A 26,147-nucleotide genomic window follows, 5' to 3' on the forward strand; every position below is an offset into this window, starting at 1 on the left:
CTGTTGCCGAGCAGCTGCGGCTATCGCATGATGCATGATCGGTAACGCGTCGGTGCCAGGACAACAGCACTGCGCGAAACCTTGTATCCCGCAAGTGATCATGACAAGACGAGGATTTTGTCAACAACAGGCACGTATATATACACATGCTAGATCAGCTTGCTCGTCACAAGTCTTCCTAGGTTCAGTTCCGCGTCGTCCTCGAGCGACGCTTTGACATCTGCTTCCGAGACTTTTGGACGGACGCGCAGCATGATATCGTGACGCGAAGTCTCTGCGAGCACAAGCTGAGCAGCCTGCAGCGACTCCAAGCACGCGAACAGTTCGCCTTTGGTGGGCTGAGTCAGGTCGCCGAAGTCGCGACAGTACTTTGTCTGCCAGCGTAGGAGCGTATCGAGCGGCACGTCTGCTGCTTTGCTGTCTTCCAGTATCGCCTTTCTCATGCACAAGGCAAGTCCGACGAGCATCAGCTTCTGATGGTAGCACGCATTCTTGATGAATGTCGCCGGACCGCCGTTGTTGACTTCATTGATTGTCGCAAGGATGTCTGAAGGGTCAATAAGCCTCTCCTTCTCGCCTTTTGCAAGCCGAATGAGATTGGCCTGCTCGACCCGCTCGACCGTTCTTCTGCAGATATCGAGACTGCGCCGAGCATCCCCCGACACGGTCGAGACACGTTTGGAGACGAAGCTGACTGCAGCCTTTTGAAAGACCGCAAGGTTCTCCAGTCGGGATTGGATGATCTTCTCGAGCTGAGCAGACGTGTAAGGCCGATACGTGATGCGATTCCCGCCAAGCCGGCTCAGTATTTTGCCTTGCAGAGCGCGTTCAGGCAGATCCATCGTGTTTGCTATCGCGACGACGATGAGACCCGAGTGAGGCTGATGAGGCCAATTGAAGAGGTTGTAAACGACTTGGTTCTTTTTTGTCAAGAGCTGATCTAATTCGTCGATCAGCACAACACTGATTCGCGCTCTCAGCTCGGTACCACGATCCATCAGAGCTACGTACCATGTTTTGCGACCCGGCTTGGGATGCTTGAAGTACTGATCGAGAGAAGCGAGCGCTTGCTTTGGCGACGCCTTCTGCCCGCCAGATACAAAGTGCCACAGCTTGACAAATGTTTGCTCCGGATTACTGAGTTTCATGCCGTTGATCTCGAGATATCGGAATGCACGTCCATCCTGTGGTGCGTACCCATTAGCCTGATGGACTCGAGGTCTCCTGTGAACACGCACGCTGGTCTCTGCTTGCGATTGCAATTCCTTGATCACGCTCTGGACAGTAGCCGTCTTGCCCGTTCCTGGCACACCAGCGATATCTGCACTACGAATCAGCGGAAGCTCGCGGCCGTGAGGGTGGACCGCAAACATACACAGGCAAGTGCCGTTGCCTTGCTCGATCGCATACTCTAGATGAGCCTCGATCTCGTCGAATTCGGCCTCACGTCCTGGCAAGTAATCCGGCGTGGCGCCAACGTGTAGAGCCTGCCGTGCTTGCTCGAACAGACTGAGATTGGCTTGGGCAGTCTGGGGCATGGCAGGCAGCTGGGCACCGATCGCACGTGCAGCCTGCCTCTTTTGTCGAAGTTGCTTTGCGCGTGCCATGATGGCCGCTTTATGCTTTGCTGCCCTCTGATCCGCTCTTGCGTTTGCTCGTTTCTGTGCGGGCGTCTCGAGCTCGTCATCAGATGCTTCGTCTGCCTCATCAGCGGAAGCATCGCTTTCCGACTCATTGTCCGTGGTGACGTGATCCTGCCCTCCATGTCAGCGTCAGTAGGATGATGGGAGCTATCAGAGACTGACCGAGAACGCATCTGCATCGTCGTCCTCGTCGCTGCTAGATTCCTCCTGGCCATCGAACGCGAGCAGCTCGTCCTCGACGGTGGGCGCGACAAGTCTCTTCGACACTGTCTTGGCAATCTTGCTCTGTTTGTGCTTTGAAGTCTTGCTGCCGTTGTCCTTCCTGACGTCGACAAAGTTGATATGCCAAGTCTTATTTTGACGCTGATACATAGTGATCTCGTCCCAAGACCATTTGTCGAACCACCGCGTCATGTTATGCGTCAACGTCGGTGTGAAGAGACGACCAACCCAAAAGACAGGCGTGGTATCGTCTCGCTCGTCTTCGTCCATCATGCGTTGACGCCTTGTCTGTGTCACCGAAGAATGGCTCTTGAGGTACTCTTCGTGCGAGACGACTTTGACGTGTCCCATGATGTGAGAGACGTGTACCTTGTCCTCAGCTTGCGGAAGCATTGAGGCAGCATGTTTGGAGAGGCGCTCATATTCTGCAGACTGAAGAGCAGCTAGCTTGCGCGACCTGCCAAGCGTTGCCAACTTGGCGTGTACTTCCTGGTACTTGGCATCCCATACGTAATAGAGCTCGCCCTTTGCTGTCGTAAAGGGCGTGTTGTGGATCGCTTCTGCTCGACAGAACTCCTGGAAAGCTTCGCGGCCGCCCCAGTTGGCCCAGACATGCTTAGGACGGGCGAGCCAATGTGCGGTGATGCACATCTCGTCTTGCTCGTCCTTGTAGAGATCTGCTATCACAGCAATCTTGACGTCATCCTCCAGTCCATCGTCGAAATCTGCCTGGGTCGCCTTCCAGCTCTTTTCGGATTCTCGAAGCAATCTGCGCTCCTCGCTCGTCTGCTCGACTTGCATTTCACGTTGACGAGCAGCATTGCTGCGCACGCCCGGAACGAGCCAGTCCGTGCTTGTGACGATGTCTACGTCGCCATCGATCATGACTACATCGCCGACGCGTAGGGTGATTGCGTGTAGCATGCCGTCTGAGCTCGGGCAGCGCGAAGCAGCTCGCACAGTATGAGTTGCGCTAGCTGACGGACTGGCCAGACTGACGGGCGTTGGTGGCCATGCGGTCTTCTTGAGAGGCGAGCTCTTTGTAGGCGACATCGAAAGACGGTGACTCTTGCTCGGCGAGGTAGGGGGCGATCTGTCGAGCGTGAAGGAGTCGACACGCGCCAGATTCGACAGACCTGAGTATCTGGTCACTCTGCGGGTCGATGGCGTCTCTGGCGATTCCTCATCTGAGGAACACTCTGCCTTTTCTGGCCCTGAGCTCTCTCCGGCTCGTTCAGGGGATATGCGCTGCTTCTTGCGCGGCGAAGGTGTGTTGCTTCCCGCGCGCGAGACAGTCTTCCTGTCGCTTGCCATACTCGCTGCAAAGGGACGTGCGACACCAGAGAACAGAGACAGAGTGAGTCGACGGCTCGCTGACCTTCAACTCGCGCGACGTGACGAGAACGCGCGTGCGTCAATCAACGTGACGATGACGTGTCAGCGCATATCAGCGTACCCCCGAAATGCTCGATGAGGAGGAAGCGCCGACGGTGATCAAGCGCCGTGCGAGACCTTCTGGCGGTGCGAGAGCTGGAGGGCTGACAAGCTCGACTTCCTCCTCGAGTTTGAGACAACCCGAGACGCCCATTAGGAAGCCAGACGACTTTCGAGCATCGACGCCCTCAAGCCTCCACGGCCACGAGGATGAGGATGATGCGACGGTGTCTGTTGTGGTCAGGAGAGACAAGCAAAAGACGCCCGCCGGTCGCACGTTCTTGCGTGGCTCAGCCCAGTCTGCCACCGCCGCAGAGCGTCGAGCTGCCAATTCTGCTCTTGCCAATGAATTCAAGCCGTCTGCGATAGCACTCGACGATGACATCACAGACGAAGGTCTCAGCAATCAGGCAAGCCAGGTGGTGATTGATAGGGAGCTCGGGACACCTTCAAGGAAGCTCACCAGAGGATTGAGTCCGGTCAATCTCGAGCGAAGTAATGCACCCTCTCCGATGGCGTACTCAGCAGAGCATCTTGCAGAGCTGCGACAGGCGACCGCCATCGCACCCGCAGATTCGCCTCGGTCGGCCCCAGCCTATGACGAGCTCACTCTTTCCAAATTTGCCTCTACCTCTGCACTGTCGAGACAATATGACACAGGCGCGTCATCCCCCTGCTTGGATATGCAAACATGCTCATTTGGATCTATCGCAGAGGAGCCCGAGACCGCATACGAAGCCGTCGAGCTGCCCTCATCAGCGGCGATAGCGGAGGCCAAGTCTAAGCGCGACTACATGCGCAAAATGGGCATCATTCAACCGCAGAACAGCAGCGCCGCTCAAGACTTTATCTCGCTCGACATTGTCAATGCGCCCGCCAAGGGCGGCGATTCTCGCTTCGTCAGGGAGGAAGACGAAGTAGGCGACGGGGATGATGATATGGCCGACTTCACCGGCGCCCGAGAGACCATGCCGCTCGTCAAGAACCCCTTGGCTAAGATGGCCAGCGATCGTAGAGACGATATTATACGGATGATAGATGATGCCGACGACGATGCTGCAATGCCGATGGACGAAGAAGACGAAGAAGTCAGGGAATGGGAGGACGCCCAGATCAAGCGAGGCGACCAGAGCAGGCGCACGCAAAATGGAGCAACACAGATCAAGCGTGTGCATCGATCTAGCAAGAGTGAGTTCATTAGCTTCCTACCTGCCCATCACGCGAGCTAATCCATTTATGACAGTTCCACAGCTGACGAGTCTGCCAAGCATAGGCTTCGTACGCGCCCGCCTACGCTCGAGCTTGACCTTTGCACAATCGACACACTCCTCTCAGGCCGATACACTCCAAAAATGCGAGAAAGAGGTCGAGAAGCTTGACCAGCACGAGCTCGAGCTACGAGCAGACATCGATGCCACGAATGCGCGCTTCGAGTGGTTCCAAGAGTTCCGTGCCTGGATCGAAGACGTCGCTGCTTTCCTTGAAACAAAAGTATGACCTCTTTCCCTTTCGTTTTCATGCATCTGATTGCTCTCACGGACGCATAGTATCCTGCATTGGAGAAGATCGAGGCCGACAATCTCGCCATACAGAAGGAGCGGCTAGATTTAGTGCAAAGACGGCGCTACGAAGACGATTCTGATGATCTCGCGCTCTTCACTGGCGTGGCTACCCCGTCTATCTACAGGCTGCCAACTCTGATCGAGGCAGAGTCAGATGACATCGTTGACGACCTACAGCGTATCCCACCGCAAGACGCGCTGCGGGAAGCGCGTAGGTTGGCTCGGCGACATCGACACGCTCAGAGACGGCAATCTGCCTCATTACCAGTGCAGGACCGCGAGGAACCCGAGGGTGACTCGACGGACGACGAGCTCGAGCCGTCAGACACACTCGATCTCGAAGATGCAGTCAGAGATCTGTATAGACAACACCAGCTGCTCTTCCAGGACGTGGCTGCCGAGGACTTTGTCGATCCTGATCTCGGACTCAGAGCTCGGTTCGGCCAATGGCGCGAGAAGCATCACGAAGAGTATGCAAATGCTTTCGGCGGTCTCGCCATGGTCAGTGCTTGGGAATACTGGGCGAGGGCAGAGATGGGTCTTTGGAACCCATTCGATGTATGTAGGCTGACCACACACGCAATCTCGGGCTGATCAACGTGACGCAGATTGCCCAATTTCCCAGGACGACGGCCAGTCTTGAAGAATATAGGTGGCATGCGAGCTTAGGCCAATACGCTCACCGCCGCGAGTCATCTGCAATGTCGGAAGAAGAGCATGCCGCCAACGGCAAGACCGAAGACGACAATGTGCTTGCAGCGCTCGTCGCATCTGCCGTCATGCCACGGCTGGAAGCATTTGCCAAAGACGCGCTTGATCCCTACTCATCTCGAGCTACACGTCTAGCCCTGCATTGGATTGAGGAAGTTGGCTATGTCATCCAGCCCGACTCTACTCGTTTTGAGGTCAGTATCGATTCATATATTTATTGGCCTAGCTTACGCGACCATACAGACTCTTTTGCAGGCATTCTTGCTGCCAACGCGCCAAGCTGTCACTCGCTTACAGTCACTTGTGGCGCCGCTACTGGATCAGATAAATCTGCCTTCTTCCAAAATTGATGCTTCAGCAATCCACGCTCGTTCGCGTATGCTCCGAAGATCGTTCAAATTGCTCGTGCAAGCTATGCGGTGGCGACGCTACGCCGTCAAACTTCGTCTGGCATCATCAACTGCCGTCGTCGGCACCGCAGGCACATGGGACGACTTGCTGGTCACAGAGATGGTCACGAAAGTTCTGCTACCACTGATCGAGGCGAGCTGGGACACCGGCGGTCACGAGCAAGCGCGCAAGATTCTCGACCTGCTGCCTGCCGAGGTGGTACCCTCGGCTTTGGCTCGGCGGCTAGGCAGGAATTTTGCACGTAAATGAGATGCATCTCAGCTATGTTGTTGTGCTACAACGCTCTATTGGTGTCTTCCCGGCGTGTCATCTTCGTTTGCTGGCGTCATCTTTCGTAACCTAGAAGTCAGGAATGGTCGGTAGACGGTAGTCTTCAGAGCCGAACGCGCCCAAAGTATTCGAAGGGTACCCAAATTCGAAAGAGGCGGCTCGCATATGCAGCGCATGCGAACTGGTACGAGCGTGGAAATCGCCCGAAGGTACGCGCGAGCGAAGGAAGTCCTGTGATGGCGTGCGCGCATGTGTCAGACCCTCAAAAGCGCTGAAGCCAGCTCTGATTGGGCTGAAACCTGGTCGCACAGGACTGAAGCCTGGGCGAATCGGACTGACAGACCACTGAGAGGCGAATGTCTGCTGCACGGGTGAGCGAACAGCTCCTGCGCCAGATTGCATGAAGGTCTGAAACGCAAGCGTCGTCGGCGTAGGATCAAGATTGATGCCCGAAGTCTGATCGCAAGGTCGGACGCTTTGCTGAACCAATTGCAGGGGTGCGGGCGCATACGATTGGTACGCATGATTCATGAAAGCCGGCGGCGCAGGCAAAGGCGGAAGGGTAATAAATTGCGTCGTTTGGCCATGATCTGACATATTACTACCCATACTGCGATGACTACGCGCCGTGCTTGGCGATTCCGAGCCGACTAATGTAGGTAGCTGGCGCCTCTGGGGCGTGTTGATTCTCTCAGCTTCCGAAAGGTCGCCATCGTTGCTTGAGAAGCTACTTTCGGGGGAAGGAGCAGACTCCGACTTGAACGATTGATAGCTCCCTTCGCTATCCGAATCTGGCTCAGATTCAGACATCGCGTCATCGAATTCGTCGGACGAAGGAGTCTCTGATTTGGCGCGGCGACGTCGCACAATGCGACTCGGGCGACGGCGAGACGTGGAAGGGACGGACATAGATGTGGCCTCCGCAAGGTCTTCATCTGAATGCGTGCGCTTGATATGCTTTGTTAGCGTCACCTTGCGACAGACTGCTGAGGAATGAGTTCGTCCTTATCGTCACATCAGCCTATCGACGTACATGTCTTGCCGCAGCCTTCGACTCTACATCTGTAAGGTCGTTGACCAGTGTGAACACGTCTGTTGCACATTAGCTTGCTTCGAGCCGAGAGATATCCTGAGAAGCTTACCTGTGCCTCGCGAGGGACGAGCTGTCGCCAAATGCCTTGGTACATCCACGCCATTCGCACACATGAGGTCTCTCACCCGAGCTGCGGCACCGTCAGTACTGCGCGTGATCCGCGTGAGCCGCTTACTGGACGCGCAGATGGACTTTCAGTGCAGATTGCTGGATAAATGCTTTCGGACAGCCCTTGATGGTGCACTTGAACGGTCTGATATTGCGGTGAATCCTGTAGACGTGACTTATTGGTTTTGCGGAAAATCGAAGCCCGTTGTTCGCACCTTTCATGACGAATGAGATCCTGTTGTAGATCGTGGTAGTAAGCAAAACGTTGCGACACAGACAAAGAGCAACGTACACTCTTGCGCGAGAATGCGCGATCGCAATTCTGTGTCATTGAGAGTTGATGAGCTTGTGACTTTTGCCTCCCGCAGGACGCGTCGCTTACATCCCAATCGCACGCGTGCGGCCGTTTTGATCGATCAGACATATCCTGCACCTGAATGCTAAGCCTGGTACGACCCAGAAGAGCGAGCGCCTACCTCGTGAACGAGCTCGAGCACGTCCATCGACAACTGAGCGAGAGCGGCGGAGGAAGATGCGAGAGGGGAGAGGAGGGACGAGCTTATAAGATGGCAAAGCACAAAGAGAGAGACCGAGCGTTCGATCTAGACCAGAATGGCGACGAGACGGTGAGCGGATGGCTAGCGTCGCGCATAGAGTGTCCGAGCTTCATCAGGCCCTTTCGACTAAGACGCCACCGCGCGGAATCACGAAGACTTCGAGACCTCATCGATGACGATCACTTTTGTCCAAGCGCTCGCAGTAAGACTGCAAATTCTGCAGATGACCCTGACATTGTGGCCGGCTCCGAGCGTTTGACATCGATCAAGATGGGTGAAAGGCAGCCCGTGCGCTTCTTTTCTGGTGACCAATGCGTCAAAGTTTGCGCAAGCATAGGGCGCGAACTGAGACACAGTCGAGCGGCGTTTGCCGTGCAGATGTGAGTGAGGCATTCAGCGATTGCAGCGTCTCCGAATTGCGAGGCTCTATCTGTGTGAGGTGGGGTCTCGCTTGATGGGAGATTGGCTACGCTCATTGCCTAGAGATACTTCTTCGCGAGGCTCTGAAGCTTACCATCGAGCAGATGATGCTTGACAGGAGAGTCGAGCTCGTGAAAAGGATTCAGTAAGATCTAACAAGCCTTTAGCAGCGTTTGGGGCGGCACTTCATGAAGCTCACTTTTGTGTAGAGCTCCCATGTCTCGTGTAGGAAGAGTCTGATGCCGTCGTCATTGCGTATGTCATGAAGCAACATGATCCGTAGTCCTGGGGGCCTTAGCTTCAGTCTCGCATTGATTGAGGACCATGCGCTGCTGTACCTCCCGGCGACAGCCAGCCTGAGACGGTCCATTCGTAGAAGCGGTCGAAACTTTTGAAGTACCTGCACACGCTCATGAGTCAATCGAAGCTGAGAGTGAGCGGGCTGCCGACATATTGCCATTGGACATCTGGACATCCTCCAGAGCGTCGAGCGCGCTGTAAGCCGTAATTTGCATGACATGTCGTGCCATCCTATTGCCAAACCCGACTGCATTGGGCTGTGGGCCTAGCTGATATGTCGATGTCTTGTCATCCGTGTCTATGCTCGTCGAGCGACGAGTGTCTTGCTCGAAAGCAGCAAAGAGCGAGGCAGCAGATTGACTGGGTGGAGGCACAGTCGCTGGCGGTGCTTTGCTTGACTGCAGCGTGATCTCGTACAGCGGATTGTCTCTCGTGCCCACGAGGGCGAGGTAGTAGCTCATTCGTCCTGTCGATGGGACGTGAAGGTACACTTGACTTTCGGCGCTGCTTGAACGCGATCTGGAGTTTTGTTGGTATTGACAACTTTGCCGACGCCAATTGGCCTTGTTCAAGTCGACGGGAGCGACCACTTGCATAACGCTGGACCATTCACATACGAAAATCATTTTTCGTTTGTGCATAGCTCAACAAAGACAAATCGATTCGTTACAACAAAGGATTACACTCAATAAGCGGATGAGTAGCGAGGAGCCGGACCGCGAACGCTTGCCCGAGGAACCATGGATCGTCTCGGAGCCGGCAGCGAGGGCCGCGCGGCATTGTTTGACTCGTCATGCAGTGCTGCGCGAGGCGCCTGCATGCTTGATTCTTGCAATTTGTTCATCGTCTTTATCGCTGTCGGGTCGTCGCGCCGCGTAGTCAGAGCATGCTGAGCCTCTGCCAACTGGTTTGTCAACTCGAGATTATGAAGTTTGACTTCTCTGAGCTCTTGTCGGATGCGTTCGACATGTTTGATCTTCTGTTGGTTGTTGCCATGACTGAGCAATGCGTTATTGAGTTCGGCGAGCTGCTGTGACTCGCCTTCTGCGAGTGCTTTCCTACGAGCGAGATCGCCGACGAGAGCGTGTAGCTCTTGATAGTCGTGCTCGTAACGCTGCAGATCTGCGATGATCGTCTCGGCCCTGCGGCAACAGCATCAGCAAGCCGCATGCCCAACCCTGCAGACCGCGCACCTCTCTAGCTCCTCGCGTGCGGCAGTCTCATTAGCTCGACTGGTATGGAGCAGGGTAGTCATCTTGCGACGTGCATCGGCGTCTTTAGCCGCTTCTGTTTCCGCCTGTTGCTTCTCGACGTGCATGCTCTCAATCTCGGCTTGATACGTCTCGAGATCGATGGATCGTTCGCTCTTCTCCGTCCTTACAGCTGCTTCGCTCGCCTCGAGCTTCGCCTGCACTTGGACGAGCGTGTTCTGAGCCGATGCGAGCGAGGTGGCGAGGTCAATGTTCTGATTCTCCACTCGAGATAGCTCTTCACGCAGTTCGGCAAGCTCGCGAGCATCCTGGCTGGCTTGCGCAGATACTCTGAGGAGCTCTCGGTTTGCGACGGCAAGCCTGGCCTCATCTGCGGCCTCTGTCTGTGCGGCTGCGTTTCTGTCTGACGACAGTATGTGTGCAAAGTGGTCTCGTTCTTGTTGCAGGTCGGCGATCCGGGTCTGCCATTCGGCTTCTTGATATTGTACGCTCAGACATTCGCTTCGTCGCGCGTCGACGAGCTCTGCGATGACGTTCGCATGCCAGCTAGACATTCGTTCCAGTTCGTCTTCGAGGCGGTCGAGGTCTTCTTGTCCGGTCGCGAGTAAGGCGTCCAATAGCTCAACTTGGGTTTCTCTGACCGACAGCTTACGATGCAGTCGCGCATTTTCCTCCGTGGATGCGATTGCTTGTGCCGTCGCTCCATCTGCCGCTATCCGTGCTTTCTCACGAAGGCTGTCAATCTGCTCTGCGGCGGCATGCGTGATCGTGTGAACGAATCGCGTGAGAGTCTCCTTGTCGGCCTGCGATTCGGCAACAATCCGTTCGAGCTCGGCCCTTTCACATTGCCAGCTTTGATTATTAGATGCGATTTGCTCCGCGTGATTCTTGATCTGCTCTGCGTCGGTCTGGCTCTGTTGTTGGAGTGCAAGGATCCGCGCCTTTGACGTGCTGAGTTGGGTCGTCAGTTGTGCTGCTTCGGCCTGTCGCTTCTCCTTGGATGTCTGATGGATGTCGACGAGCTGGCTGAGTTTCGCTTCGAGTGCGGGTACTGATTCTGCCTGGTGTTTGTAGGACGCTAAAGAGATCTCGAGCTGATCTTGCTTCTGCTGTACTTTGGCTGCGCGCACCTGCGTGAGACGGTCTGGCTGAGAGACCTCCAATGATGGCATACCTGCTTCGATCGCATGCTCCTCCAGCAGGTCTCGCAAGAGCTTGTTCTCGCTCGCCAGGGAATCTGCGTACGCTTGTGCCGCCTCGAGTTGTTTCTCGACCGTCGCACGCGAGCTAGAGGCCACGCCAGTGGCCATCGCCTGCTGCTGTTCACCTATCGCAGATCAGCCGAGCAGTATGCGTGCAGTATGTACCCACCTTGGCCTACTGTGTCTGACCTGAGCAGCCGTTGAACGAATTTCGCGACGGAGGGGTCAACATCACGTGACTGCCTAACGGGCTGGTTTTATATCAGTCAAGATTCCCAAGCATGACTCGATGAAAAAGGCTGCCGCCGCTTGTCGACTTGCACCGACGAAAGAGCAAGCATCATCATGGCGCAGACAAAGTTCCCAGCTGCTCTGCAGCTGACAGAGGCCGATACGCAGCTCATGCTTGCAGGTCAGTGCCCATCTGGACAGAATTGACAAGGTGGGCTGACGCTGCCGAAAAATGACAGCATCGACGCACATTGGTGCTCGCAATTGCGACACACAGATGAAGCCATATGTCTGGAAGCGTCGCTCAGATGGTCCGCAACATGCTACATACATCTTGTGCCAGCACTCATCCGCTTGCAGGCATCCATATCATCAATATCGGCATCACCTGGCAAAAGCTCGTCCTCGCTGCAAGGGTGAGAACAAGGCGCAGTCTACCGACTCGAGCGAGCTGAGCATGGGGAGAACAGATCATCGCAGCAGTTGAGAATCCGCAGGATGTGGTCGTGATCTCCTCAAGACCGTACGGACACCGAGCGGTATTGAAATACGGCGCCGCGACAGGTGCCCAAGCTATCGCTGGCCGCTTCACACCCGGCAATTTCACCAATTACATCACCCGGTCGTTCAAGGAGCCCCGTCTGATCGTTGTCAACGATTCGCGAACTGACGGCCAAGCCGTGCGAGAGTCATCTTACTCCAACATCCCCGTCATCGCGCTCTGCGACACCGACGCCTCGCTCAAGTTTGTAGACGTAGCCATCCCAGGCAACAACAAGAGCAAGCACTCTATCGGTCTGCTCTGGTGGCTTCTCGCCCGAGAAGTCCTGCGCATCCGTGGCACTATCCCCCGCCAGGAACAATGGGCGACAGTCAGTCTCTTGGTCATTTCGAGCAGGACTTGGCTCATCAAACCTGTTGACAGATGCCCGACATGTTCTTCTTCCGTGATCCCGAAGACGTCGAGCGTGAAGCTCAGCAAGAAGCAGGCAACAAGGTCGACGAGGAGGGTGCAGCTGCACCAGCAGCAATCGAGCCTGACTGGCAAGTATCCGGCAACGCCGGTCTTGCTGCCGCCGCCACCTCTGGTATCGGCGGTAACGTCGACTCTGGCCTCGACTGGGCCGCAGATGCCAGTCAGTCTTTCTTGAGCGTATTGCAAACATGCGCTGATCTGGATCCACAGCTACTACTGACTGGGCTGCACCAGAAGCTCAACAAGGCGCCGGATTCGAGCGTGTCGCACCCGGCGCGCCCTCTCAAAACGTTGCTCAGTGGTAGATACTCTGGCGAATGAGGGCGAGAGCATCATGTGTTGTGTAGTGCGCTGCGAGCGATCCTGAATTGCAATTCGCAGATTGCACCATTGATGCGCGCTTCGACTATGATGCATTACAACAATCCCACGTAAATGTCCGTCTTACATTGTCTAGATGGTAGTGATGAGATTAGCTGTCTCCGCCGCCGATGCCATTTGACGGCGTCTTGACGAAGATGTCTTTTATTGAGTCGGCCAGGGCAGAAGGAGTCGGATCTGGCTCGTCAGGTAGCGAGGGAGTGGGCGATTCGAGGGCGTCTGTAGCATTAGCCTTGGGTGTGCTCTCGGCGCTTGACGAGGCGATGTTGAGAGGACTGACGCGGTCGCACTGCTTGATACACTCGAGCAAGTGTTGCCATAGCTTGACGGTCTGCACACTCTCTCCTACCCACACGTTCTTGCCGGCTGGACCCCAAGATTGAGCAGACTCTGGCTCGGCCATTGCAGCGAGACTCGCTGACTTGGCGCCATAGACGTCTACGACGGTCTGACCGAGCGTGAGGGGGCTAGAGCGCTCCACGTCGACTCTGTAGCGCTTGCCGGTGAAGAGCTCGGGAAGGGCAACGTACATGACGGTGAGGACGTCATGCATGGGCGGGCCGTGGCTGAAGCCAAAAGCGTCTCTGTAGGTCTCTGCAAAGAAGGTGACGAGCGAGGATATCATGGTTCGTAGCGGTGAGACTGCAGGCGTTGTCAGTGCAGCGACAGTGTCTTTAGCGTCTGGATTTCTGATGAGAGCGTGTGTAGGACCGTCTAAGATTGCTTGGTGGGTACACTGGAGGGGGATCATACGAACGATGACTTCCGCATCGAGCACAATCTGAGCTGCATCCGGATCGCAGACGATATTGTATTCTGACATGGAGCGGATGAGCGTGGGTGAGCGAGGGCTGATTGAGTGGCAGAGACGTACCTGCTACTGGGGTCTTGTTGCCGACGCCGACTGCGCCTCCCATGATGACGATCTCTGCCAGAGCATCGCGAACGAGCAGAGGATAGAGGGAGACAAAGAGGGCTACGTTGGTGAGGGGACCGGCAGCGACGAGGGTGAGCTTCTTGCCGCGCTTTTGGGCGACTTCACATGCGAGCGCGATGGCCGTACTCGGATGTAAGCCTCCCGAACGATTGACACGACCAAGTACTGCGGCATCCGATAGCGTCCGTAGTCCCTCTACCCCGCCCAGGCCATCTGAGCCGTGAATGTCTGCTGCGTCGACACGCGGCCGCAAGAGGGGTCTGGAGCAACCTGCGTAGACTGCAATCTCTGGCGGTGCACCGAATGCTTCGAGACATCGGGCAGCATTGAGGGTCGTATTGGGCAGGGAGGCATTGCCATGTACTGCCGAGACTCCCAAGACTGCGATCTGAGGCAAATGCACGGCGGCGAGGATGGCCAAAGCGTCGTCGTGACCGGGATCAACGTCGAGCCAGATGTACTGCGCTCGACTGTCCTGACATTGGGCAGCGGCGGCAATGTAGCTCAACGCATGGGGCGGCAATGACATCTTCCCGCCAGACAGGAACGTCGCCAAAGCGCGGTCAATCAGCAGACAGAATGAAGACAGACCACCTGCGGGAGATGTCACCGACCTCGCGGGGACTGCGTCACCATGGCCAAACCAAGATCCGGATTTGCCACTTCATCAGACACACATTCCTCTTGCACACTTCTACTTGGCTGCAGACATACCACACACAAGATCATGACTCGCATCTTTCTCGTCACAGGCACAAGCTCAGGCAAGCAACCCTGCCGTTGGTCAAAGTGAAGCGCTGAGAAGTGGGACACGGCACAGGGTTCGGAGCCGAGCTTGTCAAGTACGTGCTCGAGCAGGGCGATTATGCGGTTGCCACGTCTCGGGACAGCTCGAAGCTGGAGAAGCCAGCCAAGGCGACAGATGACAACTACCTCGCTGTGGACATGGATGTCACGTCGCCAGACAGCATCAAGGCTGCGTTCGACAAGGGCCTCAAGAAGTTCGGTTCAATCACTCACGTCATCAACAATGCCGGCTTCGGTCTCTCTGGCGAATTTGAAAGCTTGCCGGACAAGCTCATCCGTCAGCAATGCGAAAGTAGGTGCATATTGCGATATAGACTGCTCCAGCTGACTGTCCTTTCACAGTCAACTTCTTTGGCGTGCTCAATGTCACGAGGGAAGCGCTCGAGGTCATGCGCGAGAAGAACAAGCAAAAGGGCGGCTTCATCCAGCAGATCACGAGCATTGGCGGCCAGACCGGCGTGCCTCTGTTCAGCATATACTGTGCCACCAAGTGGGCCGTCGAAGGTTTCACGGAAGCGCTCGCCCAGGAGCTCAAGCCAGAGTGGAATATCACACTCCAGTGTATCGAGCCCGGAGGTTTCGCCACTGGCTGGTCGAGCCATAACATGATCTACCCGAGCAAATCAGACAAATGCCAGGCTTACGATCATCTGGATGGCGAGTCTGCGATGAAGAAGCGACACGGCACACAGGTCGGTGACCCCGCCAAGGCCGGCAAGGCAATGTATGACTTTGCCGTCATGTCAAACCCGCCCTTCAGAGCCGTGCTCGGCAGCGACGCCCACGGACGCATCATGAAGAAGATCGACGACTATCAAGGTCTTTACACCAAGTTTGAGAGCCAGAGCAAGGCGACGGACAGAGATGATAAGTGATCGATCGAAACCGAACACTACCGAGAGAATGCATGAAATCTGATCAAGCCTGACATGTCGGCTGATGATTAGTGAGCTGAAGCGAAAAGCTAAACTCACGCGCGTTGTTGCGCGTTGCGGCGTTGAACATCGGACGCTCTGAGGGATCTGATCGCTCGTCGATGGCGGACGATCATCCTGATGCCATCAGAATCAATGTACCCATCACTCTCATCCTCACGCCCATCTGCGCAGGCACGTTCGGCTTCGTGTCAGGGTGCGTGCGATCGAGATCTACGCTCGCGTGCGCTGAACGCCGAACAGACTACTGACATCTGCCGAGAAGGCATCCCTACAGTTTCTAGCAGAGAATGCTCACAGGCAGCCCACGACAGTCCAGGGCTGGTATTTCTATCAAAAGACAAAGAATTATCGGGTCCTGCTTGGAGGCGCAAGGGGTGGTCTCCTCACTGGAGCTAAGCTAGCTGGATGGACGACCGCCTTTGTCGGACTGGAAGAGGTCTTCTGGCGCCATGGCTTCTCACGCTCTCGCACGAGCGCAGCTCAGCCAGGCTCCGGTTGGACGGGCTCAAGAGCAGCAAGTGGAGCCTGTTCTGGTACCTTGCTTGCAATCGCTGCCGGCACATTCTGTACGCTCCCTGGCTAGACACAGCCAACGGCCAAGCTGATGATGAGACGTAGACAAGCTGCCATGGCAGTCTGCGAGCCGCAGATTGCTCCTCGGCCTATCGGTGGGCGCGCTAGCAGGCAGTCTCGAGGACTTGCAAAGCTACCTCAAGTCTCGCTTACCCGAGCGTGAATGATGTCTCATAGCTTGCCGCTACTCCCCTGCAATGGCGGCAGGAAGCCATCGAGCAGCTTCTTCGCAGCTCCCCCGAGGATCATGTCGAGCGCAACCGAGTCTCCTGATGTCCATCTGACGACATCTCTCACTTGATCCTCTACTCGGATGGCGACGTTTGGCACATCAGACCCGAACAGCACGCGACCCTGCCTGGCGAGTTGCAGCAGCTTCTCATGCAGCTCGGGCTCGTCGCGCATGTCTGGAAAATCGACGAGCGAGACGACGACGGGCGTGGTGTCTAGATAGACATTGTTGTGCTTCCTCGCAAGTTCGATCGATCGCCGCACCGCCGGATGGCCAGAGTGTGCTGCTGTCATCATCAGCTCAGCCGCGGGTCAAGCGAGCGCCGCGCACCGATGACCACGATCGCGTCTGGGTATCGACCGGCCAGCTCATCAATCTCTGCCAATTCTTCGCTCTCGGTGACGCCCATGATGGACGTGCCAACATGCACAACGGTCGGGAAGCGATGGGCTTGAGCCAGCTCCCACAGCGGCGCCAGATTACCATCGAGCACGCTCAGACGCGAGACCGAACAATGCAGCTTGCATACTCTGCTGCCAGTAGCAAGCGCGACTTGAGCCGTCTGCCGTACACCCTCCGAACCGTCCAGCGGATGGACAGTGAAGCCAGGCTGGACAATCAGCTTGCCTTTGCTCTTGCTGCTGAGCTCCGTCGCGAGCTTGGTCATCTGCTCGTTCAGAGAGTGTGCCATGCCGGCCTTGTGCGCGTAGGGCAGGGACCAGCATCTCCTGGGCTGATCTGCGTCTGCGATGAGTTCGGCGAGTAGATCATCTTCTTGCACGGGATACAGTCCGGGCGTCGAGTCTGAGGAGCAACAGGCAGAGGCCTGACTTGCTAGGCCGTAATCCTCGAAGAAGCTCCTCACTTTGCTGGCGAGCCGCTTCGGCAGAAAGTGGGTGTGCGCATCACACAAGACTGGCGGCAACGCCTCGTCCGCTTGCATCGACCGACTGTCCAGCCTGGGCCTATCTCAGAACCCAGCCTGAGTCGGCCGAGTCCTGCGCACTGTGTGAGTAGCAAAGCGCGTGGCCGACCGGTCGACGAGGCGACGAGACCTGCCGAACGAACAAACGCACGAACGAACGAACGAAGAAGCCAAACATCATGAGCTACGGTGGACCGAATTGGCAGCCTAGCCCAGCGCAGGCAGCAGCGTATGGCGCGCCCCCATCGCAGCAGTACTCGAACCAACCCCAAGGCGGCTATGGCAGACCCCAGAACGGACCACCGCCTCCTGGTCAGCGACCGCCCCCGAATGGAGGCTATCCCCCTCCTCCTACACAGCATCATCACCGTCCTCCGCCTGCGCAAGAACCTCAGGACCATAATGACGAGCTTGCGATGTGGTTCAAGGCCGTTGACCGCAACAATTCGGGCTCGATTGATGCGAACGAGCTGCAAGCGGCACTCGTCAATGGCGACTGGACCACCTTTGACGTTGATACGACGAAGTTCCTCATGACACTCTTTGATCCCAACCGACGCGGTACGATTGACTATCAAGGCTTTTGCGGCGTGTGGGACTACATCAAGCAGGCGCGTTTTTGGCCGCACAAAGCATGGCTCGAGCCCACGGGTCTGATGCATGCGGTCCTGCAGTGGCAAGGCATCTTCAAGCGCTTCGATCAGGATCGCTCCGGCACCATCGAAGGACGCGAGCTGGGTGCAGCCCTCAATCAGTTTGGCTACAACCTCTCGCCCGCCTTGATCCAGTTGCTCGAGAGGAAGTACGGTGAGTCGTCCTCGTGCACGCATCACAGCGATCCAAGTCGAGCGAGCGTCTCACTGCTCGCTTGGGCTTCTCTGACATAGTCTTCCTGGACCCGTCAGGCTCTCTGTCTGCTTCCGGTCGCTCGTCCGGCATTCCTTTCGGTGCGTGTCCATCTATAGGTACATCTCTCGGGCAAGTAGACTGACAACACTCGTAGATCGTTTCGTACGCTGCTGCGTGGTCGTCAAAACGTTGAGCGACAGCTTCCGCGCCGAAGATCGACAGGGCCAAGGTAGTGCGATGCTCTCTTACGAAAAGGCAAGCCATCGATTGTTCCACCAGCGCAGACGACCAGACCTGACGTCGTGATCGCTGCCCAGTTCATGACCATCGTACTCCAGTGTCCATGACCTGGCTCGTCATCGCTCGAGATCTTTGAGCTTGCGAAGCACGACAGATCTGAGCGGGCAAGCCGTCGAGCCCGCGTCGCCCTTCTCGCCCTTGCCCCTCCGACGGGCAGAACCATCGCCGCCCCCTTCGCGTTCGTACATCTCTGCGCAGCACTTGTAGAGTGCTGTCACGCTAGACTGACACCGCTCCTGGTTGTACGAGTTTCTGCTCAGACAAGTCCTAATGCACATGTTAGCCTCTGCTGGTCTGCAATGGCCACGCGCACTCACTGGATTGCGCATGCTTCCATCTGACATGGCGGATCCTCAGATACTGGCATCTCTGCAGATTCAGTCAACTCCCTGAGACTCTTTGGAACGAGTCCGACCGCGCGCTAGCGGTCGACGTCAGCTGTCGTCGCTCGATGCAAAGATGTTCCCTTTGGCCTATCAGCGCACGACAATTTCGCCCCGCGTCTCATGGTCTCAATGACGCCCCAGTCCGCTGGCAACACATCACGGCATCGCATGCCGCTGGTGACTTTCTCATCGCCAAGTCGACAGATCTCTATCCCTTTGGCCAGCCAACGTCAGACCGCGCCAAAGCAGTCCTACATGATCTCACATGGAGCCTGCGAGATAGGCCGGACGAGGCATGGGCAGTCGTCGGACCTAGTGCAAGCGCATTTGTGAATGCAACTGTCTTTGGTCAAGCTCGAGCAGATCCTCCTCGTTCGCTTGTCAGACCCTTCCTCGGCCAGAGATACAACATTGACGATCTCACTGCCAGAGTGCACTTCAAGACCCGCTTGGAAGCACATGGCGGCGGGTCCGGCGAGTTCAGAGACTACACGTCGCGCTATTATGCTTTGCGAGAAGAGGAGACTCTGACGCTACGTGACCATCTGCTAGCTCGTGCAGATGCTAGCGTGACGTCGGACCAACTCAACCAGAGTGCAGCTCTACTCAATCTGGACCACCTGCTCCCATTGCCTCTCGTCACGCTATCGAACGGTCAGACGAGACGCGCCCGAATTTGCCTTGGCCTGCTCAAACGGCCAAACCTGCTTTGCCTCGAGGAGCCGTTCACAGGCCTAGATGCCAGCAATCGTGCTCATCTGACGACGATGCTCCATGAGCTTCACCAAACTGGTTCGCCACGAGTCTTACTCGTCTTGCGCCAAAATGATCCTCTACCGCCCTGGATCTCCCACGTCATCGAGACTGGACCGAGCTGTGCGATCGCTTACCAAGGCCTGGCGAGCGCTTGGACTAGACAGTCAGATGGCAAACAGACAAGTGGTGCTGAAAGACCGAAGCGGGTACAGGGAGGCAAAGAGCTTGTCAAGCTCAGCAAGCTTCAAGTTAAATATGCAGATCGGCCTGTACTCACGAATATAGACTGGACCATCAGAGCAGGGGAACGATGGGCGCTCAAGGGTCCCAACGGCTCTGGAAAATCTACCGTCCTGTCTGTCATACTGGGCGACCATCCGCGATCCTATACGCAATCTGTCGAGCTTTTCGGTAAGCCGCGAGCATCTCAAGCGACCGTGCAGTTGCGAAGTCAGATGGGCACCGTCTCGCCTGAGCTCTACAATGCCTTCCCTCGCAAGCCTGCGCACAGTGGCGGTATGACTGCGAGAGAAGCGATTGCTACTGGCTTCGACGGCATCTTTTCCTATCGTAGACGCACGCAAGATCAAGACGATGCGATTGATCGGTTGCTGACCGACTTTGATTACTCAGAGGTCATAACAGAGAACTTCCTGGCGACTCTGTTTTCAGAGCACTCATCGGGCGCTCAGTCGCTCATCCTGCTGCTCCGTGCTCTCGTCAGTCGGGCAGCTCTGATCATACTCGATGAGCCTTTTGCGGGCATGACAGCAGACGCCATCGCAAAAGCAAGACACTACCTCGCTCATCGTCTTGATGACGACCAAGCGCTGGTCCTCATTTCGCATCATGACGAGGAGTTCCCAGACTGTATCACGAATACGCTGCATCTAGACGCAGGTATATCAAGGTTCGAATGAGATTGCATCTTGCAGGCAGTTGAGTGAGGGCAGTCATTTGGGAGTGACACAAAATGAGATGTACGCCTTCATCCTTGTTACACATGTGCACAGCTAGGCAGCAGGTGCAGCAGGTGCAGCTTCGCTGGCAGAGGCAGCAGGAGCAGCAGTAGAGCTGGATGTAGCACTTGAGAGACCAAAAGTCGGCAGAGGAGTCAGTGGTGCCCCTTTCTTGGCTTCTGCGATTCTCTTGGCTTCCTGCTCGCGAGGACATCAGCGAGGCGTCATGCGTAGACGGCAAGCCAATTGCGGACCTCATGCACATCTGCGACCGTCTTGGCCTGCACAGTGTAGAACTCTTGGACGCGATGGCCGACGGAGGAGTTGAGAGCGGCGGTGTAGTACTTGAGACTCTGCTCGTAGGCAGTCGAGGCTTGCTTCTGTAGTTCTGGGTGACGCTCTTGGATGTCCGTGACGGAGCTCTGCACTTTGGTGGAGATGCCTCTTTGCTCGTCGATCGCCTGGGCTCGAGTCTTGAGCGAAGTGAACAAGCTAGTGAACTTGTCTGCGATGCCGTAGGTCTTGTCGAGATCGATGGAGCGCTGGATAGCCTGATCGCCTAGAATGTAGCCGTGCGAGAGCAGCTCTGCAGCACGGGCAGCGTGCGGCTTGTCCTCCTGTGCGAGGACAGGAGCCGAGCTGATATCGTCTGAGCCGTCAGCTGCGGAGACGTTGATGCTCTGACCAGCGAGACTCGCCCCCGTGAAGGCTACGGCACCCCGGGCCGCATTCTCCTTCTGGTATGCGATCTCTGCAGTGCCGGGCGTGTGACCATTGCCTCTGCTGTATTTGATGGAATCGATGACGCCAGAGAAGGAGAAGAACTGCTTGAGAGCCTCTTCGTCTACATGCGGATGGATGTTGGTCACGTGTACCGTGCTCTTCGACATCTTGGCTCTTCAGAAAGTGCGGAGTTGCCAGCTGGCGGTGACGCGGTGAGGCAGAGGCGCGCATGCTCTTTGCCACGACCGGCTTCACCACCGCTGGCCACCGGGCCGTGGGGAGCGCATGTCTTCCTTCTATCAGAGACGGTCAGTCGCGGACCCGTCATGCCCAGAGAAGCGCTCAAGGCTGTCAGCAGGTCGACTTACTCTGACGCCTGGCGGTCACACTACCCTCGGCTACACTCTTCGGCCTTCAGGACGGATGAGACGGTCACGAACCCGGATGAGCCGCGACCCTTGCCGCCTGCTTATAAGCAGACGACGAGGGCCAATGAGATTCCACTCGAGCATACCCGTTCCCGGGGCGAAAGGGCGCTTACTACAAGCCGGTCAACCTTGCACACCCTCGAATGGCACTTTCATCCGGCACTGACCGGCTGGAAGCGGTCACTACACTGCATACAAGGTCGAGGAGAACAGCTAGACGATACCTTTCCACTCGCCTTCTCGTACAGATGCCAAGGCGTGGGTCCCCTTATTGACGCGCAAGATCGGTCCATCGAGCTGTCTCAGACGATGAGCTCTCATGCCTCGTCATTCACTAGTCATGCTCTCTACAAACAGTACCAGACCCGCTTGGCGTTCCTCAACGAGTGTATACCTGCTCATCTCGTCAAGACCCGGCTCGTCATGGTCCTGCTTGAGCTCATCAACGCACTCTGGCTAGTCCTCCTGATCATCGCTCTCGCTGTCGACAGGGCTCAGCAAAGAGGATTCCTCACCGCCGTCGAAGTTACACTCGTTGTGATCATCATCGTCAATGCCACCGGTTTCAACTTCATCCGCATCCACAGATGGAAGCTTCAGCGGACACTCAGAACAAAGTCTCTCGATTGGTCACCCGTCCTGACGACATCCACCGCACGCACGCTACTTGCAAACTATGAAGGCGATAGCCAGAGCCAGAGAACAGTCATTGGTCCTCAGCCTGCCTTGCGTTGGAACTTGATCGCAAAGGAGGGCAGCTTCTGGACAGCGTGGCGACCGATCTGTCGCGTAGAAGCGAGTTGCAAAACGCTCAAGTGGATCTGCGCTGACATGCAAGCAGCTCATCATGCCCTCCGAGCCTCTGACGGTGCCTTGCGTGGAGTCCGAGGATGTGCCTGGCTATGCTGCTTTCGAACCTTCTCAGCCGACGTCAGAGTCTCTCACTCAGACGGTCTGATTTCGACCGCCTTGTTGTTGCTCACTCATCACTGCATTGCATTCACACCCATCATTTCGATCTTCCAATACATAGCGGCATTTTGCAGCCGCCATCACGGCCATCTGGCTGACTATTTTGAAGGTGGCACCGCGTAGCCGGGCAACACTCTCTCAGCAGCTCTCGGAGTCAGACTCAGCTTCTGCGTCACATTAGGCGATGTGGCGCGATGGAAACGTCTGGAGAGGGGAAACTTGCTGCGTTGGTGGGTGGCTGAGAGCGTGTCGTCAAGGCTGTGTATGCGTCTAGTTTGACGCTGACCAAACGACTCGCGCGATCCGCGCAGTGAAGAATGTGCGATGACGGAGCTGGCGTGCTGAAATTGGACATTTAGGGACAGACGTGTCCATGATTCTCTCGGGTATGGCGTTGGTTGCTCGACAGGGCAGTCGATCTGGTGAGAGAGTGAGAGAGTGAGTCAAATCATTCATGAGTCGCAACGCCTGGCTTGCATCACAGGCTTCTCTGCCTACCCGCCAACTAATCACCCGTCAACTGCTGAGCGGTGAGGCGCCCGGACAGGTAAGCCCCGGTCGATTCCCTACGGTCTCTGGAATGCTTGTCCCTAACGAGCAAGCTCGTCTCTGTCCTCACTTCCTTTGTCTGTCCAAGCAGGAGAGACGCTCCTCTGCACTGTTGCGAAAGCTGAAGCTACATTCGCTGCGGGGAGGAATGCTCGGCATGCACGGTTCTGGAGGTCAAGTTTGATCGTTCAGAGGCATCAGCCCAGGCATTGGCTATCGCCTATAGCTACACGTGTACGTCCATGTGATCAAGATCAATTATTCCAATCGATCTCGGATCTATTTTTGTCTGGGGCAATTGCACGGGGCGGGCGCCGGCGGGCGACTGCGCCTTCTAAATTGGCGAGTCGAGCTTCTACATAGCATATCGCCATTGAGCAGCCTGCGACAGAGTCTGCTTGTGCGCGGTCGGACGGACGACGCAAGCGGCTGCCATGACGGACCAGCACGATCACAGAGGTCTTGGGGACGTCGGCCCATCTGACAAGACGTTGGAGCTGTGCAGCAACGGTCCAGTCTTGTCAGACTATCTGCGCAAGCATCCCAAGAGCTCTCCTGGCAAAGCTGCCCGACGGTTGTACAAGCGACCTTTCGTCGCCAAGCGTATGGTCTCGCGCTTCGTCATCAAGCACGACCTGTACAAAGGCAGAGGCGAGCCATCTAAGGCCCACCTCGACAAGCTTGCTTCAGCTGGTCACTGGTCAACACGCCCCAGCGACCTGTTCTTGAAGATCTGGGGCGATGTCCTCTTGTGCCTCGACAGAGATCCTCTCGCGGGAGTGACCTCGCCTAAATTGATGGGCCTCGACGGCGTGCTTCCCTTGACTATCCTGAGCGTGATACCTGACATCATGCGACACTATGCCAACTGCATCCTGATGGCCGAAGAAGAAGTGCTCGTTGCCACCAATTTCTTGCAGCCTTCCAACAGCACGACACTAGTCGCTGACGCCCTACGCGAGCTGTCCAAACGGGTCGGAGAGCGCAAAGGCAAAAAGGTCGCTTTCAAGATGATATACGACAGAGGCACGTACAAGCAGGCATGGGAAAATCACTCGCCTGCCACACCGCAGGACTGGATGGCCTTGACGCTGCCGGACCCCAAGGAGGTCCCGAACGTGTCAATGCAGATCGTCAACTTTCATCGACCGTTTGTAGGCACTTTTCATGCCAAGTTTGCCATTATCGATCGCAAAGTCGCCCTCATCTCGTCCAACAATATTCAAGACCGACCCAACCTCGAGCTCATGCACCATCTCGAAGGCCCGATCGTGCAAGCATTCTATGACACCTTCTTGATAAGCTTTAACAACCAGCTCCAACCCGCCCTCCCGATGATTGCCAAAGGGCCCCCACCGCCGGTGGACCATTACAAATTCAGAGATGAGAATCCCTATCTGTCATCTATTGATCTTGCCAAAGCATCCAAAGCTGCACGCGCCATGCTGCGCAAGGAAGCAGATCAGGAGCGCTCGCGAGCCCCAAAACAGTCCCCAAATGGCTTCGCAGACGTCGTCATGCGTGCTCTGCAGAACAAGGACGGGGGTACGCCTGGCTCTAAAGCGAGCAGCCCGACAAAAGCTTCGCCTGCAGACGTGCAGCAGATGTTCGGGGGAACCAACAAGACGAAATCTCCGTCGGATGCCAATGGCGGCAATCCAGGTCTGTGCGTTTCTGAGTGATTGCGATGGGAGCTGAACGCGCTCAATAGCTCTACGGCGCGCAATGGATAAAATCAAGAATGACAGCCAAGCAGGCGCCATACCAGAGGATGAGCAGACACCAAGCCAAAGCAACGCTGGTGCCGCGCTCGATCGGCCGAACACCTCTGCGGCCCACCCGGACGCTACCCCGCAAGCTGACAGGACTACAGAGCCTGCGTCGGAAGACAATGCTAAGGATACCACTGGATCTACCCCTATTCACCGCGCCAAGACGCCAGCAGGACCTATGCCAGGAGTCGCGATGGGAGATCTACCCAACGCTCACGATCCTGTGCACGGTATCAATGGGAGCGCTTCTCCAGGAGGCAAATCGGCAGCAGCGGCTACAGCTGCCAGCACACGCTTACGATCCTTGTCACATACACTCAACGCCGGCGCGCAATCAGAAGCGCACGCAACGATTGCAGACGCTGCTATCGAGAGCGAGTTCAATCCGCACTATTTGCACCATCCTCACGCGCCCGTGCCGATGGCAATGTGCTCCCGCAAGCCCCATGGCGCACCGGGGCATCAAGACATTCGCGTTCCTCAATGCGCTGCATGGCTAGCAGCGTGTCGGTACGCAAAAGAGAACATCTTCATCCAGACACCGACATTCAATGCTCGGCCGATCGTGAATGCCTGCGTCGAAGCTGCCGTGCGAGGTGTGACGGTAACCCTTTTCATCTCTATCGGCTTCAACGACAAGTCAGAATGTGCGCATCTCGTCCTCGAGCAGTCCTGATCCCTGTGGCTGACTTCGGTTCAGCGCTGCCATTTCAGGGGGGCACGAACGAAGAGGTAGTCTTCAAGATGTACGATCGCCTACGGAAAGTGAAGAAGCAACAGTTCCTCAAGGTCTACTGGTACATCGGTAAGGATCAGACAGAGCCGCTGCCGTTTGTCATCAAGCAACGCAACTGTCACGTCAAGTTCATGTCTGTCGACTCGCGCGTGATCATCACCGGGTCGGGTAACATGGACTCGCAAAGCTGGTTCCACAGCCAGGAGATCAATGTCCTCATCGATTCGCGAGAACTGTGCGCGGATATGGCGAGAGCGTTCATGACGCAACAGAACACTCATCTCATGGGTCTCTGTGACGACACCGGTACCTGGCGAAGAGCAGACGGTAAGACCATCCGGCAGATCCACGACGAAGATGCTGCCGAAAGGAAACGAGCAGCCAAGGCTGCGCCGAAGAAGAATGACAGCGCCAATGGCAAGGCGAATGGTCAAGCGGATGGGCAGGCAGACGGTAAGGCCGAGCCGAACGGGACAGCGCCAGGCAAGTGAACAGTGATCAGCTTGTTTCTTCGTACCACACACACGCTTGTAAAGTCTTCTATGCATTGCTTATTGTCAAACGCGCAGCAGC

The 26,147-nt window shown here is 56.3% G+C and overlaps 14 protein-coding genes across 14 annotated transcripts; 8 read left to right on the plus strand and 6 right to left on the minus strand.

The window, feature by feature from the left end:
- Positions 1 to 149: 149 nt before the first annotated feature.
- On the minus strand, positions 150 to 3,179 carry L969DRAFT_54144 (uncharacterized protein; the record flags this gene model as incomplete). Its single annotated transcript, XM_014710004.1, has 5 exons — positions 150 to 963; positions 1,012 to 1,184; positions 1,239 to 1,321; positions 1,376 to 1,754; positions 1,806 to 3,179. 5 exons carry the CDS (start codon positions 3,177 to 3,179, stop codon positions 150 to 152), a joined length of 2,823 nt encoding a protein of 940 aa, XP_014565490.1.
- Positions 3,180 to 3,328: 149 nt separating this feature from the next.
- Positions 3,329 to 6,232, plus strand: L969DRAFT_96943 (uncharacterized protein; the record flags this gene model as incomplete). The annotated part of the gene is made up of 6 exons (XM_014710005.1): positions 3,329 to 3,959; positions 4,014 to 4,487; positions 4,543 to 4,790; positions 4,847 to 5,419; positions 5,470 to 5,766; positions 5,816 to 6,232. The coding sequence occupies 6 exons, from the start codon at positions 3,329 to 3,331 to the stop codon at positions 6,230 to 6,232; spliced, it is 2,640 nt and encodes an 879-aa protein (XP_014565491.1).
- L969DRAFT_79391 (uncharacterized protein) lies at positions 6,212 to 11,343 on the minus strand. The gene is made up of 17 exons (XM_014710006.1): positions 11,314 to 11,343; positions 11,117 to 11,261; positions 9,925 to 11,062; positions 9,449 to 9,873; positions 8,882 to 9,197; positions 8,770 to 8,831; positions 8,631 to 8,716; positions 8,526 to 8,583; positions 8,221 to 8,441; positions 7,931 to 8,056; positions 7,837 to 7,887; positions 7,747 to 7,776; positions 7,670 to 7,689; positions 7,522 to 7,617; positions 7,396 to 7,476; positions 7,287 to 7,345; positions 6,212 to 7,236 (listed from the first exon to the last, which is right to left on the minus strand). The coding sequence occupies exons 2-17, from the start codon at positions 11,250 to 11,252 to the stop codon at positions 6,323 to 6,325; spliced, it is 3,819 nt and encodes a 1,272-aa protein (XP_014565492.1). The 5' UTR covers positions 11,253 to 11,261; positions 11,314 to 11,343; the 3' UTR covers positions 6,212 to 6,322.
- Positions 11,344 to 11,489: 146 nt separating this feature from the next.
- L969DRAFT_54126 (uncharacterized protein) lies at positions 11,490 to 12,672 on the plus strand (the record flags this gene model as incomplete). Its single annotated transcript, XM_014710007.1, has 5 exons — positions 11,490 to 11,556; positions 11,615 to 11,686; positions 11,736 to 11,791; positions 11,846 to 12,247; positions 12,301 to 12,672. The coding sequence occupies 5 exons, from the start codon at positions 11,490 to 11,492 to the stop codon at positions 12,670 to 12,672; spliced, it is 969 nt and encodes a 322-aa protein (XP_014565493.1).
- Positions 12,673 to 12,823: 151 nt separating this feature from the next.
- L969DRAFT_19934 (uncharacterized protein) lies at positions 12,824 to 14,198 on the minus strand (the record flags this gene model as incomplete). Its single annotated transcript, XM_014709851.1, has 2 exons — positions 12,824 to 13,548; positions 13,607 to 14,198. 2 exons carry the CDS (start codon positions 14,196 to 14,198, stop codon positions 12,824 to 12,826), a joined length of 1,317 nt encoding a protein of 438 aa, XP_014565337.1.
- A 67-nt stretch (positions 14,199 to 14,265) lies between these two features.
- L969DRAFT_79402 (uncharacterized protein) lies at positions 14,266 to 15,711 on the plus strand. Its single transcript, XM_014710008.1, has 4 exons — positions 14,266 to 14,433; positions 14,490 to 14,768; positions 14,819 to 15,607; positions 15,677 to 15,711. Exons 1-3 carry the CDS (start codon positions 14,304 to 14,306, stop codon positions 15,349 to 15,351), a joined length of 942 nt encoding a protein of 313 aa, XP_014565494.1. The 5' UTR covers positions 14,266 to 14,303; the 3' UTR covers positions 15,352 to 15,607; positions 15,677 to 15,711.
- On the plus strand, positions 15,433 to 16,399 carry L969DRAFT_238168 (uncharacterized protein). Its single transcript, XM_014710009.1, has 3 exons — positions 15,433 to 15,607; positions 15,655 to 15,980; positions 16,033 to 16,399. Exons 1-3 carry the CDS (start codon positions 15,513 to 15,515, stop codon positions 16,152 to 16,154), a joined length of 543 nt encoding a protein of 180 aa, XP_014565495.1. The 5' UTR covers positions 15,433 to 15,512; the 3' UTR covers positions 16,155 to 16,399.
- L969DRAFT_238381 (uncharacterized protein) lies at positions 16,068 to 17,268 on the minus strand. Its single transcript, XM_014710010.1, has 2 exons — positions 16,550 to 17,268; positions 16,068 to 16,505 (listed from the first exon to the last, which is right to left on the minus strand). Exons 1-2 carry the CDS (start codon positions 17,160 to 17,162, stop codon positions 16,159 to 16,161), a joined length of 960 nt encoding a protein of 319 aa, XP_014565496.1. The 5' UTR covers positions 17,163 to 17,268; the 3' UTR covers positions 16,068 to 16,158.
- Positions 17,269 to 17,323: 55 nt separating this feature from the next.
- L969DRAFT_96950 (uncharacterized protein) lies at positions 17,324 to 18,340 on the plus strand (the record flags this gene model as incomplete). Its single annotated transcript, XM_014710011.1, has 5 exons — positions 17,324 to 17,755; positions 17,819 to 17,951; positions 18,032 to 18,091; positions 18,148 to 18,248; positions 18,311 to 18,340. 5 exons carry the CDS (start codon positions 17,324 to 17,326, stop codon positions 18,338 to 18,340), a joined length of 756 nt encoding a protein of 251 aa, XP_014565497.1.
- A 9-nt stretch (positions 18,341 to 18,349) lies between these two features.
- Positions 18,350 to 18,660, minus strand: L969DRAFT_54333 (uncharacterized protein; the record flags this gene model as incomplete). Its single annotated transcript, XM_014710012.1, has 2 exons — positions 18,350 to 18,560; positions 18,611 to 18,660. The coding sequence occupies 2 exons, from the start codon at positions 18,658 to 18,660 to the stop codon at positions 18,350 to 18,352; spliced, it is 261 nt and encodes an 86-aa protein (XP_014565498.1).
- Positions 18,567 to 20,635, plus strand: L969DRAFT_238412 (uncharacterized protein). Its single transcript, XM_014710013.1, has one exon. The coding sequence runs from the start codon at positions 18,745 to 18,747 to the stop codon at positions 20,353 to 20,355; it is 1,611 nt and encodes a 536-aa protein (XP_014565499.1). The 5' UTR covers positions 18,567 to 18,744; the 3' UTR covers positions 20,356 to 20,635.
- L969DRAFT_19939 (uncharacterized protein) lies at positions 20,449 to 21,284 on the minus strand (the record flags this gene model as incomplete). The annotated part of the gene is made up of 2 exons (XM_014709852.1): positions 20,449 to 20,592; positions 20,649 to 21,284. 2 exons carry the CDS (start codon positions 21,282 to 21,284, stop codon positions 20,449 to 20,451), a joined length of 780 nt encoding a protein of 259 aa, XP_014565338.1.
- A 159-nt stretch (positions 21,285 to 21,443) lies between these two features.
- Positions 21,444 to 22,503, plus strand: L969DRAFT_19940 (uncharacterized protein; the record flags this gene model as incomplete). Its single annotated transcript, XM_014709853.1, has 2 exons — positions 21,444 to 22,334; positions 22,387 to 22,503. 2 exons carry the CDS (start codon positions 21,444 to 21,446, stop codon positions 22,501 to 22,503), a joined length of 1,008 nt encoding a protein of 335 aa, XP_014565339.1.
- A 901-nt stretch (positions 22,504 to 23,404) lies between these two features.
- On the plus strand, positions 23,405 to 26,140 carry L969DRAFT_90487 (uncharacterized protein). The gene is made up of 3 exons (XM_014710014.1): positions 23,405 to 24,728; positions 24,778 to 25,485; positions 25,539 to 26,140. Exons 1-3 carry the CDS (start codon positions 23,501 to 23,503, stop codon positions 26,063 to 26,065), a joined length of 2,463 nt encoding a protein of 820 aa, XP_014565500.1. The 5' UTR covers positions 23,405 to 23,500; the 3' UTR covers positions 26,066 to 26,140.
- The last annotated feature ends 7 nt before the right edge of the window (positions 26,141 to 26,147 follow it).

This window comes from Mixia osmundae, assembly GCF_000708205.1.
Source record: "Mixia osmundae IAM 14324 unplaced genomic scaffold scaffold_12, whole genome shotgun sequence".
NCBI classification, from domain to species: domain Eukaryota; kingdom Fungi; phylum Basidiomycota; class Mixiomycetes; order Mixiales; family Mixiaceae; genus Mixia; species Mixia osmundae.